The sequence below is a fragment of the Micrasema longulum genome, unplaced genomic scaffold, assembly GCF_059751315.1.
Source record: "Micrasema longulum isolate JH-2025_06_02 unplaced genomic scaffold, ASM5975131v1 h1tg000731l, whole genome shotgun sequence".
Taxonomy (NCBI): Eukaryota; Metazoa; Arthropoda; class Insecta; order Trichoptera; family Brachycentridae; genus Micrasema; species Micrasema longulum.
The window spans coordinates 70,096-89,515 of NW_028277926.1; the positions used below are offsets into that span (position 1 = coordinate 70,096).

At 34.9% G+C, this 19,420-nt stretch overlaps 2 protein-coding genes and 1 long non-coding RNA gene across 3 annotated transcripts; 1 reads left to right on the plus strand and 2 right to left on the minus strand.

Moving 5' to 3' along the window:
* On the minus strand, positions 1-3,152 carry LOC148279327 (uncharacterized). Its single transcript, XR_015822923.1, has 3 exons — positions 3,087-3,152; positions 2,091-2,606; positions 1-1,164 (listed from the first exon to the last, which is right to left on the minus strand). It is a non-coding gene; the product is annotated as an uncharacterized LOC148279327 (long non-coding RNA).
* A 558-nt stretch (positions 3,153-3,710) lies between these two features.
* On the plus strand, positions 3,711-9,092 carry LOC148279328 (uncharacterized). The gene is made up of 3 exons (XM_088230121.1): positions 3,711-3,805; positions 5,570-6,082; positions 6,433-9,092. Exons 2-3 carry the CDS (start codon positions 5,626-5,628, stop codon positions 7,860-7,862), a joined length of 1,887 nt encoding a protein of 628 aa, XP_088086247.1. The 5' UTR covers positions 3,711-3,805; positions 5,570-5,625; the 3' UTR covers positions 7,863-9,092.
* A 2,729-nt stretch (positions 9,093-11,821) lies between these two features.
* LOC148279329 (uncharacterized) lies at positions 11,822-14,398 on the minus strand. The gene is made up of 2 exons (XM_088230126.1): positions 13,702-14,398; positions 11,822-13,465 (listed from the first exon to the last, which is right to left on the minus strand). Exons 1-2 carry the CDS (start codon positions 14,372-14,374, stop codon positions 11,952-11,954), a joined length of 2,187 nt encoding a protein of 728 aa, XP_088086252.1. The 5' UTR covers positions 14,375-14,398; the 3' UTR covers positions 11,822-11,951.
* Positions 14,399-19,420: the final 5,022 nt, after the last annotated feature.

Here is a 19,420-nt window from a genome sequence, read left to right on the forward strand (position 1 = left end):
TTTTCTTTATTAAAAAAAAACAAAATAATAATAAAAAAAAATACATTTAAAATATTTTGTAAAACTTACTTATTAAGATGTTGGAGACCACTGTAGAATTATAATAACTGCAGTGTCCTCGGCCTCGTGGTGTAATGGTCAGAGTGTTTGCCTACCATGCAAGAGGTTTCGGGTTCAATTCCCGACCTGGTTGATATGAAATATTTATTTAAGAAAGGGTGTTTTCACGCTAGAATATTTCATAGTCCCTGGACTTGTACATGAAGCGTAAGACTGATCATCTTACCTTCATGTAAAAAAAAAAAAAGATCAAGATACGCTGCGATTCGTGTACCAGGTGCAGAAAAGGAATGGTGATGATGATGTCCTTTGCTCAACTGATGTTTTAAAAACAGAGAAGTTTAATTCTCACGCTTAATATAAGTCGTAGAAAAGGTGGAAATACGGGAGTGCTCTTCTAAGACAAATATGAATAAACAGCATTCATAATTCAATACAGCCAAATTTATACTTAGGACAGTGTATTTCTGGGGACGCGATGTGTGAAAATGTGTTTTTTATGTTATTTTTACGGGCACATGTAAAACTACATTGTGAGCAAGCGAACGGTTTCTCACCGTTATGTGTCAACATGTGTTTTTGTATGTTACTTTTTAGTGCACATGTGTAACTACATAATGAGCATGAGAACGGTTTCTCGCCAGTATGTGTAAGCATGTGTTGTTTAATATAACTTTTTCTGCACATGTATAACTACATTGCGAGCATGAGAACGGTTTCTTGCCAGTATGTTTAAACATGTGATTTTTAAATGACCTTTTTGTGTACACGTGTAACTACACTCCGAGCATGAGAACGGTTTTTCGCCTGTATGTATTAGCAAGTGACGTTTAAATCACTGTTTTGTAAAAATGTAGAACTACATCGTGAGCACGAAAACGGTTTATCACCATTATGTGTAAACATGTGTCTATTTAAATGACTTTTTCGTGAGCATATATAATTACATTGGGAGCATGAGAATGGTTTTAACTGATTCGGCAATACAAATTCCGTTACAAGTATTCTTCAGTCTTAATTTATATTCACACTCTGGTAGTGGTTTTGCACTATGAGTCGGTAGATCGATACTCTCCGGAGATAATGTTGGCAACTTAGTGGTATCTGAAAAATAAAAGTTGAAATATTAGCATTGGACCACCGTTTAGCGAATAAAAGGGACACCACGGGTGGTATTCTGGATCTTTTCTACCCCCTAGCGAGTAATTAATTTAAATGTTTTTTATTTTTATTTACTTCGTATAATGGCCATACTGACGATGATTGTGAAGAGGATTGTGCAAAGCTTTAAACAATAATTGAATCGGGTTGTGGTCCCGTGGTTAGTTTCTCGTACCCACGGCTCAATGGTTCGTGGTTCGAATCCCACTCTACCCCAACTTGATTCTCATATTCTAATAATGAGTTAGTTACAACTCGTTGAAAATGGCCCACAAAATGAATTTTTTGTGTTTATCATAAGAATGAAAATATTTCTTTAAAAAAATATTTTTTCTTAAACGTCAAATTACGCCTAGCATTGCAATTGGGAAGCTTTTTTTACTTACAGGGCTGCACTGATAAAAACTCGTTTTAAAAATATAATAAATGTGAGTAAACATTACTTTTGCATTCCTCAAAATCTAGTGAAAATAAATATCGAAATCATAAAAAAAATTAGGAAAGAATCTGATTGGGATCCACCGAAAACGAAAGTTGATGGTTAACGTAAAAATACAAACTTTTTGATGTAAGAAAAACGAGTATCCTCCAATTTTTGGTAGCATATGCGTAATCGTTGAATGCAGCAGTGGTGTAAATAAACAAACTCAGACACTATAGGTACGTACTACCACTACTTTAAATAATATTTACTCTTCAGCGTCAATGTATTAACATGTCAATGCTACGCACACATTAGCGCGAAATTCTATTGGAGATGAGATTTTGATCTAATAAGTAGGTACGTAGAAAATATTATTTTAATGTTAGTAATAAACCTGGCAACTCAATTTAGGGTAGAAATAGGAAGAAACGAAAAAAAATCTCACTTTCAGTGTTGGGAGGGGAATCCAAACGTTCTTGTTTTGTACCAGGATAATCAATGTCAATTTTTGTGAAGATCAGTATATCACTTTCCATAGAATACTGTTGTTTAGTATTGGTTCCCGGTTCAAATTTAACGGTAGCAATACCTGGTTCCTCGTTTCTGTAGGGACATGGCGTACCTTTCCCAGTACAGATAATATCTCCATCTACATCGCCTATCCCCGGTTCAACTTTTACGGTAGCAACGCCTGGTTCCTCACTTCTGTAGAGACACGGCGTCTCTACCTCATTATGTAGAATATCTTCTTCTTCATCGCCAGTTCCCGGTTCAGCCTTCACAGTAGTAAAACTTGGTTCCTCGCTTCTGTAGGGATATGGCGTACCTTCCCAGTATAAAGAATATCTCCTGCCACATCGTCAGTCCCTGCTTCAGCCTTGACACTCACTGAAGCGAGCTCCATGTGAGTCCAGTCTTCTGTTCGAATACATAGACTGGGTTGTATCCGAATATCAATCACCTAAAAGGCGTGCTCATCTTGAGTTATTTGTTTGGAATAAAATGATAACACGATAACCCATATTGTCGTTATTTAGTACATATTCCTAGATTATTTTATTTGCAATTCACAATTTGTCGCCCAACTGGACAATAGTCTGTTCTGAGGGCAACAAATTGTGAATTTACTGGTTTGCAATGGAACAAAGTAATAATAAAGGTACTATTCAAAAGAAAAATTACACTGAGCATCGAGGAGAAATTAGAAATATATTTTGTGTTAGATTCACTGCATAGCCTAGATAATTTTTTTTGTAGTCCTGTGCAGCAATCCACTTGGTTACACTGACTTCAAGCGGATTTAAGATGATTGTGGTTTTCGAGGAACTGTCCAACTGACATACACTCTCGGTGCAACAGCGTATTAGAAAATGTTTTGTTAGGTTTCCTTGACCCTTCTTGGTTAGTGAGGAATAAAACCTATTTATACAGATAACAATACCTTAGGAGCTGTCAGGAGTCGGAACACGAAATGGCGGCCATTAGCAAAAATGGAAGAAATATGTACACACGACATTAGGAAATTCAGCAGACGATGTTGCCAGTCTAAAGATATACGTAAGCACTTAGAGTGTGGCATGCCAAGTCCGGATAAAAACATGTGGATCTCCAGGGTTATTTAGCCACCCCAGTGGCTAAGGCCCGACCCGAAAAAGCGAAATATTATGATTTATTAAGGAACTAACACTTCATTACTAAATTAGTACTGAGATGATTTTTTCCTTACTTTGAGGCTTCAGCTAAACAAAAAACTTTACTGACATTAAAAAAATAAAAATCCTATGCATCGCATGTTTGACATTTGGCAGATTTATAATGTATTAGGTTCATCCTTTGTGTCTTGTGCGCATGCGATTTATAACGTGTTCTAACCATACCTTTTGTATAATCTATTTAAAATACCTTTCATAATTCTAGCTAGGCTGCAACGTTTTTTCTTTTTTGGAGCGTTCAGAATAGCACAGCAAATAAATGCAAGTATTTAATCTGAAATTGGCATGTCACACTCTAAGTACTAAGTTACATCTTTAGACTGGCAACATTGTTTTACGCATTTCCAATGGTCGCCATTTCGTGATCCGACAGTTTCTACGTGTTATCGTTATCTGAATAAAACGAACTTGTATTCCCCACCAACAAAAGACCAACGTAACCAAGGCTGTGAGTAAATCCATTTTCCCTAATCATTAAATTTAACGGTGTGATCACTCATCGAGTGCTAAATTGAAATGTGGGGGAATATTGCTGGCGATTAACCCTAGCTGGATCGAACAGGGAGACGCGAATCCGCCAAAAATCAATGTTAAAGCCATAACTTTAGTGTTAATTAAGCAAATGGGTCCGTACTTTAAGTTATTTTCAGAAAAATTCTATTTTTAGATTTTCAATAATCTGAGATTATAAAATAAAGTAGATAAATAAGTGCAAACTTCGCTAAACTTAGGGTCATTTATATATTTTTAGTAGTTTGCCGTCTGCTTCCAGAATATGAATTATTTATCGAACTTTGTGACTCTTTTTTCAACAAATACGGTGTACGAAATTCGTTTGTTGGCCTCGGACCATCGTCACCCACGCATTTTGCGTGACTATGACAGGTTTCCAATACTTGGCTAAAAAATACGAACATTAAATTTCTTAGATACAATTTAACCCAAACATTTTGTTTGTATTATTTCAATTGATATTTATAATTATGGGAGAACTGAAATGACGTATAGTATATAGACATGCCCTATGGAGAAAAATATTTTAAACAGAAGTGACACGAAAACGTACCCATAGTTACTAAGAACTGTTTATTTACACCACGGCTGCATTCAACAAGCATGTACCTACATTAGGGTTGCCATACGTCCCGATATATCGGGACTGTCACCGTCATTGAGCCCTCCGTCCCGACGTCCCGATGAAACTTATAATGTCCCGATTTAGACTTGCACAGTACAACGCTGTTAATCAACATAAATTTTCTACGGCCGTACTGACTATGGAGGTGTAAATATGGTTGCAAATGCTTCCAGCAATTGATGTATCTTAAGAAATTAATTGAAGCTCATTTTGCCTCGATAGAGTGGAAGTTGATGGGCTCTGTTATAGATTTTTTTTTCAATTTTTGAAATTTAGCGAGTATTTAATTTCTATTCCTACTCATAAAACCACATTGAAATAAGTTATGTAATTGATGTTGGCCCAGTAAAAAGCAACGATAAAAAATGTCGTCTGCTGCCAGAACTGTAGAATCAATATTGCAGTATTACGTCAATATCAAGTTAGAAAAAATATATAAATATATCATAAATTGAATCACCACATAAAAAGTAAGAAAAACATGTATATTATATTTCTGTAAAACCATTAAAAAATTGTTTTTTTGTTGCTACATATCCCCATTCTAGAACGTCCCGACGAGACCCTAGCAAAATATGGCAACCCTAACCTACATAAATACTACTAAAAATTGAAGGATACTCATTTTTGGTACATAAAACAGTTTTTTTTTAACGTTAACAATCTACATTTGTTTTTGGTGGATCCCAATCATGTTCATTCCTTAAATTCCTTATAATTTCGACCCATTTATTTATTTATTTTCACCGGAGTTTTAGAAACATAAACATAATATTAATTCACGTTTATTGTATTTTAAACACGTATTCCTGTCAGTGCATCAATGTAACTAAGAAGAGCTTTGCAATTGTGCCGCTAGGCGTAGTTTGACGTTTACAAAAGTAAATATTTAGATAAAAATGTTTTGTATAATTGATATGTTTGTATGTAAAAGCCTTATAAGCGTGAGAAATAATTAAAGCATAAAAAATATTTAAATATGTATCTTTCGTAGTCAGAAGAAATGTATTATCGTGTTACTATTTTATTCCAAACAAATAACTCTATCTAGCATATCTTGCACCCTTTTTGTAGGTGATTGATCTTCAGATAAAACTAGGTCTTTTTATCCGAACTAAAGACTGCGACATATGGAGCTCGCTTCAGTGAGTGTCAAGGCTGAAGCAGGGACTGAAGATCTCGGAGATATTATCATTACTGGGGAAGGGATGCCATATTTCTACAAAAGGAAGGAACCAGGTGTTGCTACCGTGAAAGTTGAACCGGTGACTAGCGATGTAAAAGAAAATATCCTACACACTGAGGAAGGGACGCCATATCCCGACATACGCAAGAAACCAGGTGTTGCTACCATAAAGGCTGAACCGGGGACTAGCGATGTAAAAGGAGATATTCTACATACTGAGCAAGGGACGCCATGTCCTTACAGATGCGAGAAACCAGGTTTTTCTACCGTGAAGGCTGAACCGGTGACTAGAATTAAACAACAGTATACTACAGAGAGTGATATACCGATCTTTACGAAAATTGATATTGATTATCCTGATATAAAACAAGAATGTTTAGAGTCCTCTCGCAGCACCGCAGGTATGAAAACATTTTTTGTCTCCTCCCATATTAATTTTAAATAAAATTGTTTACTAAGATAATAACTCAAATAAAACTTATCACGATGACGTATTTTACCTACCCATTCACAGTTAATGTTATTTATAATGTATTAAGACACTTAAATGAAAAGTTATGTACTTATCAATCGAGTTCGTTTTAATTTAAGACACGAACATTGGTGAACCGGGTTTCTGAAGGATCGTCAGAAACAACTTATTGTACTATGGATTTGCTACACAAATATAAGCTTCCCTCAAGCTATTACTGCTATCCGCTGAACAGTCAATACTTCCCACCAGATTAATATTATAATCTTTCCTTTTCAGATATTACTAAATCACAAAAAATATCTCCGGAGAGTGTTAATCTACCGTCTTATAGTGCAAAACCCCTACAAGAATGCAAATATGAAACAGGACAGAAAAGTACTTGTAATGGATGGGTGTTGCCAAGTATTGTCGTGAAAGCGTTCTCATGCTCGCAATGTAGTTATACATGTGCTCAAAAAAGTAATTTAAAAAGGCATATGTTAACACACAGTAGTGAGAAACCGTTTTCATGCTCAAAATGTAGTTTTCAATGTTCAAGGAACAGTGATTTTAAATTTCACTTGTTGATACACACTGGTGAGAAACCGTTCTCATGCTCACAATGTAGTTATACTTGTAGATTTAAAAGTTGTTTAAGGGTGCATATGTTAACACACAGTGGTGTAAAACCATTCTCATGCTCGCAATGTAGTTATACATGTATACTTCAATGTCGTTTGAGAAGGCATATGTTAACACACAATGGCAAAAAACCGTTCTTATGCTCGCAATGCAGTTATACGTGTGCTCTAAAAATTGATTTAAGAACGCATTTATTAACACACACTGGTGGCGAGAAGCCGTTCTCATGCCTGCAATGCAGTTTTAGATGTTCTCGGAACAGTGATTTAATACATCACTCGTTGAAACATACTGTCGAGAAACCGTTCTCATGCTCCGAATGTAGTTTTAGATGTTCAGAAAAAAGTAATTTACAAACGCATTTATTAACACACCGTGTTGGTAAGAAATCTTTCTCATGCTCGCAATGTAGTTTTAAATGTTTACGGAACAGTGAATTTAAACGTCACGTGTTGATACATACTGGCGAAAAACCGTTCTCGTGCTCACAGTGTAGTTATACATGTGCACAAAAAAGTAATTTAAGAAAGCACATATTAACACATACTGGCGAGAAACCGTTCGCATGCTCACAATGTTGTTATTCATTTGCACAAAAAAGTACTTTGAAAGCACACATATTAACACACAGTGGCGAGAAACCATTCGCATGCTCGCAATGTAATTATACATGTGCACGAAAAAATAATTTAAGAACGCATTTATTAACACACCGTGTTGGCAAGAAATCTTTCTCATGCTCGCAGTGCAGTTTTAAATGTTTTCGGAATAGTGAATTTAAACGCCACTTGTTGATACATACTGACGATAAACCGTTCTCATGCTCGCAATGTAGTTATACATGTGCACAGAAAAGTAATTTAAGAACGCACGTATTAACACACAGTGGTGAGAAACCGTTTTCATGTTCACAATGTAGTTATTCATGTGCACAAAAAGGTAATTTAAGAACGCACATATTTACACATAGTGGCGAGAAACCGTTCTCATGTTCGCAGTGTACTTATACGTGTGCACGAAAAAGTCATTTAAGAAGTCACATGTTAACACACAGTGCCGAGAAACCTTCCACTTGCTCGCGATAGTGTTTTAAATGCCCATTAACCACTTATTGGAAATTTCACTTATTGATACATACTGACATGAAACTGTTCTCATGCTCACAGTGTAGTTTTACGTGTTTCGAAGTATTTATTTTTGCCTATTCAGTTTTGTTGCAATAATTAATTTGAATTTGAATATGATATTCAGTCTTATTAGACGTATGTTCTGTTGTAAAGAATCACCATCTGTCAAACATCGCTGTGCAGACCCATTGAAAAACACTACAACCAAGAATAATAGCATTGGAAATCGTAATAGTATTTTAGTTAAGAATATTAAAAAGTCTCTAAATGTAACCATCTAATTTTTAGTAAATCAGATAAAGGCAATAGCATTTTTATTTTAGATAAAATTGATTATTTCAATAAATATAAAGAATTCCTTAGTATTGAAAATTTTGAAATCTTAAAAAGTAGTCAACCTAAAATTCAGGTCCAAAAAAGCCAAGTTTCAAGCCAAAATAAAAGAACAAATTAAACAATGATCAACCATCATTGGCAATACAGGAAATTTCCTAGTCAATAAGAATCCTCAAGCACCTAGAATGTACGACTTTCCGAAATCCATAAGGACAAATTAGTACCAACTAAGCCGGTCGTATCGTATGTAAGCGCACCAAATTATACATTGTATAAAAAACTTGATGAGTTAATCAATATTGAATAAATATTCAAACCAAAACATAGTAGCAAAAATACTTTAGATTTAAAAATGAAGTAAAAGATTATATCCCACATAATGACAAAATAGTTTCCTTTGATTTTGTAAGTTTGTTTACGAATGTCACCGTAGAAGATACAAAAAATGTTTTTCTAGAGCTATTATGTGATCTGAAATTATTTTGTACAAGAAATGACCAGAATTAATGATGTCTACGCGACACAGGACTATTTTGAATTCATTGGAAATTTCTACAATCAGCGGGTTGGACTCCCAACGGGCTCACCATAGTCTTCAATCTTTGCAGATATATTTTTTAATGATCTAGAAGATACGTTATTGAATTCTAGTCATCATCTTATAAAAGCATGTGTATTTAAATGGTACATATTTGTTGATGACATATTTTGCGTTTTCTAGGTAACTGATAGGCAGTTGGATTCCTTTCTTACCCATATTAATACACTGGTTTGCATCTGTTTTTATATTTATTAATGTCAAACATGTAGAAGCCAACAAGATGTTTAAATAAATAAATAAGTAATCAAAAATCAGTTTTTTTATTTTTTTAAATATATAATCGTAACATATGTGTATGGTTTAAAGTTAGTAAATCTTTTTTGGTTATGAAACAAGAGTTTTTATTAATGACATTAATGGTACCTATGTTAAAAAAAACTTCCGTAACAATATATAGAGAACAAATCACCCTCGTGAGGTAACAAGTCACCCTCATTGGGGGGAAATTGATCCCTTTTCCCTTGCTTCACATTTTATTTGCCTTGCTTAAATAAATAAAAATAAATAAATAAATACCTACATTTTGAAATTGCGGATAAATGGCAAAATAAATTTGTCAACTATTAAGTTGCAAAGAAACAGTGAAATCGTAGTAGGGTAAAAGTTATAGCAAAAAAACTGAAGTGCAATCAAGTGTCTCTTTTTTCCCTAGTTGTGATAAAATAATTATTTTAACCATGGGTGTAAAGTCAATAAATTAGAACTTAATATTAAAAAATGCAAAATAATGTCATTTCATGGAACAAAACAACTGATTTCCTTCGAGTACCTATTAGAAAACTCCAAAATTGATGTAGTTAAGTCCATCAGAGATTTAGGAGTTGTTTTAGACTATAAACTGACATACAACAAGCATATAGATAATACAGTAAATAAATCACTAAAATTACTTGGCTTCATTAACAGAATATCCTCTGATTTTACTTATGTCCGTACAATCAAAACTCTTTATTGCTCAACTGTTCGCCCTCTTCTGGAATATGCCTCCTAGAATAGTGGTCTGGTCTCCATTATATGTCAATCGCACAAATCACATTGAATCAGTCCAACATCGCTTGCTTCGAAAAATAGCGTAGATGCTTGGACTAGAGAGAGGTACCTAATTATTCTTATGCTGAAATATAGTCGATGTTAAATATTTCTAGTCTACAAAAACGTAGAACTATTGAGTCTATATATATGTTTGGCATACTAAATGGTATAATCGATGTTCCATCATTACTGGGATCAGTAAAATTCAATATTCCGACTCGTAGATTGAGAAACAATGAAGTACTGTTCATCGATCAGCAAAGAATAAACTATGGCCTTAATTCTCCAACGACCCGTCTTTGTCGTATTGTTAACTCAAGACAAGATCTGGACTTTTTTGGTTTAAGTTTACAACGATTTAAACGAGCACTAAATAAATAGTCCAGATCTTGTCTCGACGTCCCTTATGTTTGTCAATGCTTATTTTCTTTTTTTAATGTTTGAAACTATTCTTTTATTGTAATGTTTAAACCCTATAAATTGTATACATGGACAATGTCCGTTAATAAATAAATAAATAAAATGTGGACTATAATGGAAATGAACGTTTACTTTAGTTTGCTAGAATATAAGTGTGATGGAAATGTAAAAAAAAGGCGACGACCACCGGACAACGCGAGTCAAAAGGCTGAAAAAATATTAACTAGTTGCGGAGTTGGGCAGACGACACCTCCGTGTTATTTTGCAACTTAAGTACGGACATGTATAACTACATTGTGCGCAAGAAAACGGTTTGTTGCCAATATGATATTCATTTATTTGTTCATATTTTTCTCTTACAAACTATAATTAATAATAAATATAATGTGACCTAACTGGGGTTACCTATGCCGAGGACACTTAACAATATGCTTTTTTGAAATGTTTTTATATTTGAGAATAAACAAAGAAGACTAACTTAATAAACAGAGATAATAACAAAATATTCAGACTGTTTTAAAAACCAGGTATATATGTACATATCGGTATATTATTTATATTACAAACGCACAATGAAAATAACAAAAACCTAACATAAGCTATGCACTTGTGGAGCAGTTGATTTAATATTGGTTTGGGCGAATGAGACAATCCATTTTACTTCTACCCAGCTCCACTTTCCATTTTTTATAGCCTTAAAAAAAACTTTTGTTTCTAATTGTTCTAATAGATAGTGGAAGTAGTTTATTGATTTTAATTGAATAATACTCAAAATCCCTTCGTCCAAAAGTGGTGTTAATTTGATATATTAATACAAGAATATTAGGTGTACAATGGTTTGACGCAGCAAACTACACTGAAAACTATCATCGAGCGGGGGCGATACGGTTGGCTGCGCCGTATATTGTGGATGCCTCCGAGAGCTCCAATCACACTTGCCTACTTTACAAGGCATCAGGTCCTAGGCGTACTGGACGTCCGCTGCTGCCTGTTCGTCGGCAGCAGAAACTGACTTGGGAGGATGCACATGAGTTGACAGCCGACAGAGATGGCTGCACGGTCTTTGTGTACACTATATGCTTCATCTAGAGAGCGGACATGGAATGATGATAATGATCGACAAACGACATTTTAAATCAATATTCTGCGAAATTAAAAACTACATTGGGAGCAGGAGAACGGTTTCTAAAAATGTCAGTTAACATACTCGTATCATCGATCTTACTTGTAAGATTCGTAAATCTCAAACTTACATTGATTCAAGAGAGAGTAAAAACAGCTTTGATAAATTAATTGACGTCCAAAAGGCTTATACATATACAGAGGATATAAACAATTTACAAATATAAATAAATACAATTTTAAATAAAAAAATGCATATATGAAAAATTAAAATACTAGAAACTCAACTATTTTTTAAATAAAATTAAGAATAATTGGCCCTTTGATAAAGTAATAGCAAATACATATATTTTTGGCCGTAAACGTTATTTTTTCCGAAAAAGTTGATTATACTAAATTCGTTAGAAATAAAGAGAAAGTTTTATCGATGTATTTTTGAATAAATAATGCAATTTTATTAAATTGATTTTTCACTCATTCATATCTTTCATCATAAATATAAATTATTTGAAGTCCAAACAGAAAGCGCCGAAGTATCATTTTGGACCATTTATGGACTTACTAGTTTTGCAAGTTAAGTTGACGATGTGCCTTTTTAAATAACTTTTTCGAATACACGAAAAACTACATTGCGAGCATGAAAACGGCTTCTTGTCACTGTGTGTTAACATATGCCTTCTTAAATAATTTTTTTGTGAACACGTATAACTACATTGTGCGCATGAGAACGGTTTTACGCTAGAGTGTGTCAACATATGACTTCCTAAATGACTTTTTCTTGAAGATGAATAGCTACATAGTAAGCAAGAGAACGGTTTCTCGCCAGAATGTGTCATCGTATGAGTTCTTAAATTACTTTTAAGCCTACATGTATAGCTACATTGCGAACATGAGAATGGCTTTTCGCCAGCGTGGGTCAACATGTGTTTTCTAAAATAACTTTTTTGAGTACATGTGTAAATACATTGTGAGCATGAGTAAGATTTCTCACCAGAATGTTCTAGCATATGAATTTTTAAATGGCCGTTTTGTAAAGACGTATAACTACATTGTAAGCAAGAGAACGGTTTCTCGCCAGTATGCATTAAGAAGTGACGCTTTAAAGCACACTTTCGTGAGCATCTGAAATCACATTCAGAGCATGAAAACGGTTTCTCGCCAGTATGTTTCAACACGTGACGTTTTAAATCATTGTTCTGTGAACATTTAAAATTACATTGCGAGCACGAGAACGGTTTCTCACCATTGTGTGTCAATACATGCCTTCTTAGATGACCTTTTTTTAAACATGTATAACTACATTGTGAGCATGAGAACGGTTTTTTTTCGCCAGTGTGTTTCAACATATGACTCGTTAAACTATTTTTTAGTCGACTTGTATAACTACATTGCGAGCATGAGAACGGTTTTTCGCCAGTGTGTATCAACATGTGACGTTTTAAACCACCGTTCCATAAACATTTAAAACTACACTGTGAACATGAGAACGGTTTCTCGCCAGCATGTTTCAACAAATGACGTTTTAAATCGTCGTTTTGTGAACATTTGAAACTACATTGTGAGCATAAGAACGGTTTCTCGCCGTTGTGTGTCAACATATGCCTACTTAAATAACCTTTTTTGATACATGTAAAACTACACTGCGAGCATGAGAACGGTTTCACGCCAGTGTGAGTCAACATATGACTTGTTAAACTATTTTTTAGTCTACTTGTATAACTACATTCGGAGCACGAAAATGGTTTTTCGCCACTGTGTATCAACAAGTGACGTTTTAAATCACCGTTCCTAAAACATTTAAAACTACATTGTGAGCATGAGAACGGTTTTTCGCCAGTGTGTTTAACCATGTGTTTTCTTAAATAATTCTTGTGTGTACACGTATAGTTGCATTGTGAGCATAAGAAGGGTTTCCCTACAGTAACAGGCAACACCCATTTATTACAATTGTTCTTCAGCCTTGTTTTATATTCACTCTCCGGTAGTGATTCAGCAATATGAGACGATAGTTTGATACTCTTCGGAGATAATGTTGGCGGCTTAGTAGTATCTGAAAAGTAAAAGTCATATTATAAAACCAGGGGGGAAGCATTGAGAAGCAAGCATCCTGACGAATACTTGAGGAAAACCTTCATTGAATGCAAACTTTTTTGGGTATACCTTTCTATGTGGGCAAATCAGTACACGACATGCATTTTAGTCAGTATTTATATTTACTATATTTTTACCACTGGAGAACGCTCGATATGACAGTAGCCTTAATAAAATACAACTTTTATTACTCACCTGGAGTGTTGCGAGAGGATTCCAAACATTCTTGTTTTATATCAGGATACTCAACGTCAATTTCCGTAAAGATCAGTATATCACTTTCTACAGCATACTGGTGTGCAGTACTGGTTCCCGGTTCAGCCTTCACGGTAGCAAAACCTAGTTCGTTGTTTTTGTAGAGACATGACGTTCCTTCTCCAGTATGGAGGATTTCTTCTTGTACATAGCCAGTCCCCGGTTCAGCCTTCACGGTATTAACACCTGGTTCCTCGTTTCTGTAGGTACATGGCGTCCCTTCCCCAGTATCGAGAATATCTCCTCTTAAATCACCAGTCTCCGGTTCAGCCTTCACGGTAACAACGCCTGGTTCTTTGCTTCTGAAGGGACATGATGTTTCCTTCTTAGTGCGGAGAATATTTCCTCCTACATCGCTAGTCCACGGTTCAGCCTTCACGGTAACAACACCTGGTTTTTCGCTTCTGAGGGGACATGGCATCTCTTTCTTAGTACGGAGAATATCTCCTCCCACATCACCAGTCCCCGGTTCAACCTTCACGGTAGCAACACCTAGTTCTTTGCTTCTGTAGGGACATGGCGTTCCTCCCCCAGTATGGAGAATATCTACGTCTGCATCACCAGTCTCTGGTTCAGCTTTGACACTCATAAAAGCTTGCTTCATACGTTCCATTCTTTTGTTCAAATAGAGACTCCGTTTTATCTGAAAATCAATCACTTAAAATGTACCAGATGCTCACCTAGTAATTTGTTTGGAATTTAATGGTAACACGATAATCCACTTCTTAGTACAAAAGACAATGGAACGTCTTTCAATAATTTTATGGGTTTACTCACAGCTTTTGTTTTGTTGGTCCTTCTTTATTGGTAGGAAGTACAAGCTCGTTTTATACAGATAAGAGTAACACTTTAGAACTGTCAAACACGAAATGGCGATCATGAAAATGCGTCAAATAATGTTGCCAGTGTTAAAGGTCTAAGTATGCACGTAGAGTGTGACATGCCAACTCCAGATTAAATACTTTCACGTATATTGCGACGGAACGTTATGTAGGACAAGAAAGCGTTGCTACCACGTAAAAATTATGTACGGTATTCTGAACGATTTTTGTAATAGGTATCCTTACAACACCTTATAAATCGCATGTGCTCAAGACACAATGGATAACCTAGTAAGTCTGCCAAACCTAAACATACGATGCTTGGAATGTTCTGTTTTTAAAATGTCAGTAATTTTTTGTTGTGAGGCTAATAAAAGTAATAAATCGGTAATGATTGCGTAATGCTATTAAAATTGAAAGGCGGCATTATACAAATTTTGACAAATCGGTTCAAGATTATTAATTAGTTGTTCGTTTGTTCTTTTGTATTTATAAAAAAATAACACGAAACATTTTCTAGTACTAGTAAAAAAAATGTTCTATTGTAATTCCACATTACACTGACGATTAGTTTGGCTAACCCACCCGTTCCTATTGTGTATTAGGCGTTGCAAATTGCACTTAATTAATTTATACTAGCAGGCAACAGTACGTGACAGGCGACTGTTGTCTAATAGTATGAATAATTTATGTGTTTTTGGGTGAACATAAAATATTCTGGAAGTCCTGAAAAGTCTCAAAATTTCGACAATAGGAATTCGAGTCTCGTTTCAAAACTAAAGGCCATAAAGTGAAGCCAAGTGACTTTTACTGGGGATTCTAATACCTTAGTAGAATAGAGGCCTCGGTATGTGTAAGGGAAGTGCTGTCCATCAATAACAACTTGTATTTTGTAGTTCCTGGGGTGGTCTTTGCCATATTACCATTCAACAGCCGATATAAGCAATAATGCAACAATATTATTTTCGTCTACACAGACGCAAAATGGAAGGAGAATATTTAAAAAGAAGAAGAAATATCGGAGTGCTTATAATTGACCGAAATACTTCAATTTCGGTGACCATTTTCAACGAGTTGTAAATAACTCACTATTAGAAAATTTAACTCGAGTTGGGGTAGAGTGTAATTAGAACCTCGGACCTGTAATCCGCGAGTCCGCAACTCAAGCTACGAGACCAAAACCCAATTCTTATATAAATGAAAATGCATGCAATGTATGAAGATACAAAGTATGGAATATGTAATGATGAATAATTATTTAATATAAAATGAACGTGCGATGGCATAAAACGTGCAATGAGGCAAGTGCCAATTCTGACACTTGGCGAAAATTGGAATTGCGTTTTTCTAAGGTAATAATTGTTTAATAAATGTTTTTATTGAATATAAATGTTTTAAAAATAAATATTTTATCATTTCTTAAAATTGCCTAAAATTTGCGACCTGCTAAAAACTGCAATAGAAATGCTTAATGCCAATGAAATTGTGAATTAGGTTGAATAAATAAACTCCTATTTATTTGTCATTTAATCATCAGAGTTTGTCATTTAATCATTAGTGTAGCCATATATGAAGCAAATCGTAATCCTATCCAAATAATAAAAATTCATATGCGAACCACTCTACTTCCGCGAGAAAATTTAAAATTGCACCCCCGCTAATAGCTGAGTAGTGTAGCCTGCATGTCAGCAAGTTTTTTATTTTTCATTTACAAAGAAAAAAGTTAATATTTAAAAAATAAAATATGGATTTAAAAATTGGTATAAAAAATATTCAGAACTAAAAGATAATTATACGTATTTTTAAAAATAAAACATATTTTAACATAAAATAATTTATAAATACAGAAAATAACATTTAAACTAAAGACAAAAGACAGTAAATTAAAATAAAAGTATGGAGAATAAAGCTGTAGTAGCTCAGTTTAACCATTGAATTCCTTCACACTCTTCTCGACATTAACAAGAGATCTGCGAAAAATATTGAACCAGGAGTTAGCATGTCACATTTTAAATATACTAAGCATACTTAGACCGTTAGACTGGCAACATTGTCAGAGGTATTTCCAATGGTCACCATTTCGTGTTCTGAGTTCTGACAGTTCCCAAGTGTTATAGTTATCGGTATAAATCGAGCTTGTATTCACCACCAACAAAGAAAGATCAACCAAACCAAGGCTGTGAGTAAATTTCATAAATTATTTTTACTCATTAAGTTTTGTTTTCCTTGTTCTTCTACTAAGTTTACTGGTTTGTTTTTGTATCTTTTTTGTGCTATCATTTTTTCAGATAAAACGAGGACTATGTATTCGAACAGAATACTGGAAAATATGGAGCTCGCTTTAGTGAGGGTCAAGGCTGAACAGGGGACTAGCGATGTAGTTGGACATATTCTCCATATTGGGGAAGGTACGCCATGTTCCTACAGAAGTGAGGAAACAGACGTTGCTTCCGTAAAGGTTGAACCGGGAACAAGGGATGCAGAAAGAGATATTCTCCAAACTTGGAAAGGGTCGCTAAGTCCATATAGAAGCGAGGAACCAGGTGTTGCTTCCGTTAAGATTGAACCGGGGACTGAGGATGTAGAAAGAGATATTCCCCAAACTTGGAAAGGGACGCTATGTCCCTATAGAAGCGAGGAACTAGGTGTTTCTATCGTGAAGGTTGAACCGGGGACTGGGGATGTAGAAAGAGATATTCTCCACGTAGGGAAAGGGACCCCATGTTCCTACAGAAGCGAGGAACCAGGCATTGCTTCCATTAAGGTTGAACCAGGGACTGGGGATATAGAAAGAGATATTTTCGAAACTGGGAAAGGGACGCTATGTCTCTATAGAAGCGTAGAACCAGGTGTTGCTACCGTGAAGGTTGAACCGGGGACTAGTACTGAACAGCAGCATACTACGGAGAGTAATATACTGATCTTTACGGAAATTGACATTGTGGATCCCGATAAAAAACAAGAATGTTTGGAACCCCCTCGAAACACTAAAGGTGAGAAAAGCACGTAGATATTCTTTTACGTGTGTGCAATGCTCGATGTGACAGGTGTTAGTAGCCTTTACCATGGACAACTATAACTGTTGAACTTATATTTATCTTCTTATTATTTATGAATGCTTTTAAATAAAACAATCTGCTAGCAGGCATGGTTGTCTCCGCGGCCTCCGTGGTGTAGTGGTCAAGACGCTTGACTCACGCACGGAAGGTTCCTGGTTCGATTCCCGGTGAGAACACAAAAATTAAAAATGAGATTTTTCTCAAGCCTGGGTGCTCTGTGATATAATTCACCACTGTAATTAGGCCTCCTGGCCTGTTGTGGTGCAAAAAAATGTATAAATGTAAATGTAATGTCTTATTTTGTTTATTATACTGATAATATTAGTTTGACACTCGGAGTTAATACTCCATGCACACCTTGATTTTATTTTTAAAATTGATTTATATTTATATTATACGGTATTTTTGCCATTTACATATATGTGGTTTAAAGAGTGCTTTAAAAAAAATCGAGTATGATTTATTAATATACTATACACATTATGAATTACTTGAAATACATGTTGATTTGCTCTTTTTGATAAGAATATGTTGGTCGTATACATTTTATTTTATTTAATTCTTTTGATTTTCGTTATTCTATATTTTTGCCCATTCATACTTTTCCTTAGTTTTCCCCTTTTCAATTAACTCTTTTTTACTGTCTTTTTTTTTGTAAATTTGTTCCGTAGCCGAAAAACAACAAAAATAACATATTTTTACTAAGTGATATTAGTAGGCGTTACTTAGACGATTTCGAGGCGTATCGAAACTGAACAGTGTAGGTACTTTATTAAATTATTTATTTTATTATATTTCAGCATCGTATGAATTGATCACGAATTACTATTACGATCATGCGTGAATCAACGAATTTTCAACTACTACGTCTATAAATAAAAACCTGAAACTTTTATGTGTATTTGTTTATAATCGACACAACAGACGACACAAAAAATACAGACAACAATTATAATCTATCGGTTGATCAAAATCTTTAATCTACTTTATGCTATGGTTAATACAGTAAAGTACGCCCGAAAAAGATCATAATGTCTCCTCGCTTATTTCTTTCTCAATCATGCTTCTGAATCGATTGTTGTCTGAGTTAACTTCTAAGAGAAAAATTTCAACATGGCGTTTCTTATCTTCCCATGTACAGACATTATAAATTATATTCAACGGTGGCCCAATGCTTCTTCCCAGGTTAATATTTTAACTTTTACTTTTCAGGTACTACGAAGCTGCCAACATTATCTCCGAAGGGTGAAAATCTACCATCTCATAGTGCAGAACCGTTACCGGAGTGTAAATATGAAACAAGACCAAATAATACATGTAATGAATGGGGGTGGCCGAGTACAAACGTTAAACCGTTTTCATGCTCACAATGTAGTTATAAATGTAGACAAAAAAGCAATTTGAGAAGTCATATTTTAAAACACACCGGCGAGAAACCGTTCTCATGCTCACAATGTAGTTATAAATGTAGACATAAATGTAATTTAAGAAGTCATATGGTGACACATACTGGCGAGAAAGCATTCTCATGCTCACAATGTACTTTTAAATGTTCACGGAACAGCGATTTAAAATGTCACATGCTAGTACATACCGGTGAAAAACCGTTCTCATGCACACAATGTAGTTATGTATGCGCAAAAAAAAGTTATTTAAGAAGTCACATGTTGATACACACTGGCGTGAAACCGTTCTCATGCTCGCAGTGTAGTTATACGTGCATTGAAAGTGGTCATTTAAAAAGGCATATGTCAACGCACGATGGCAAGAAACCATTCT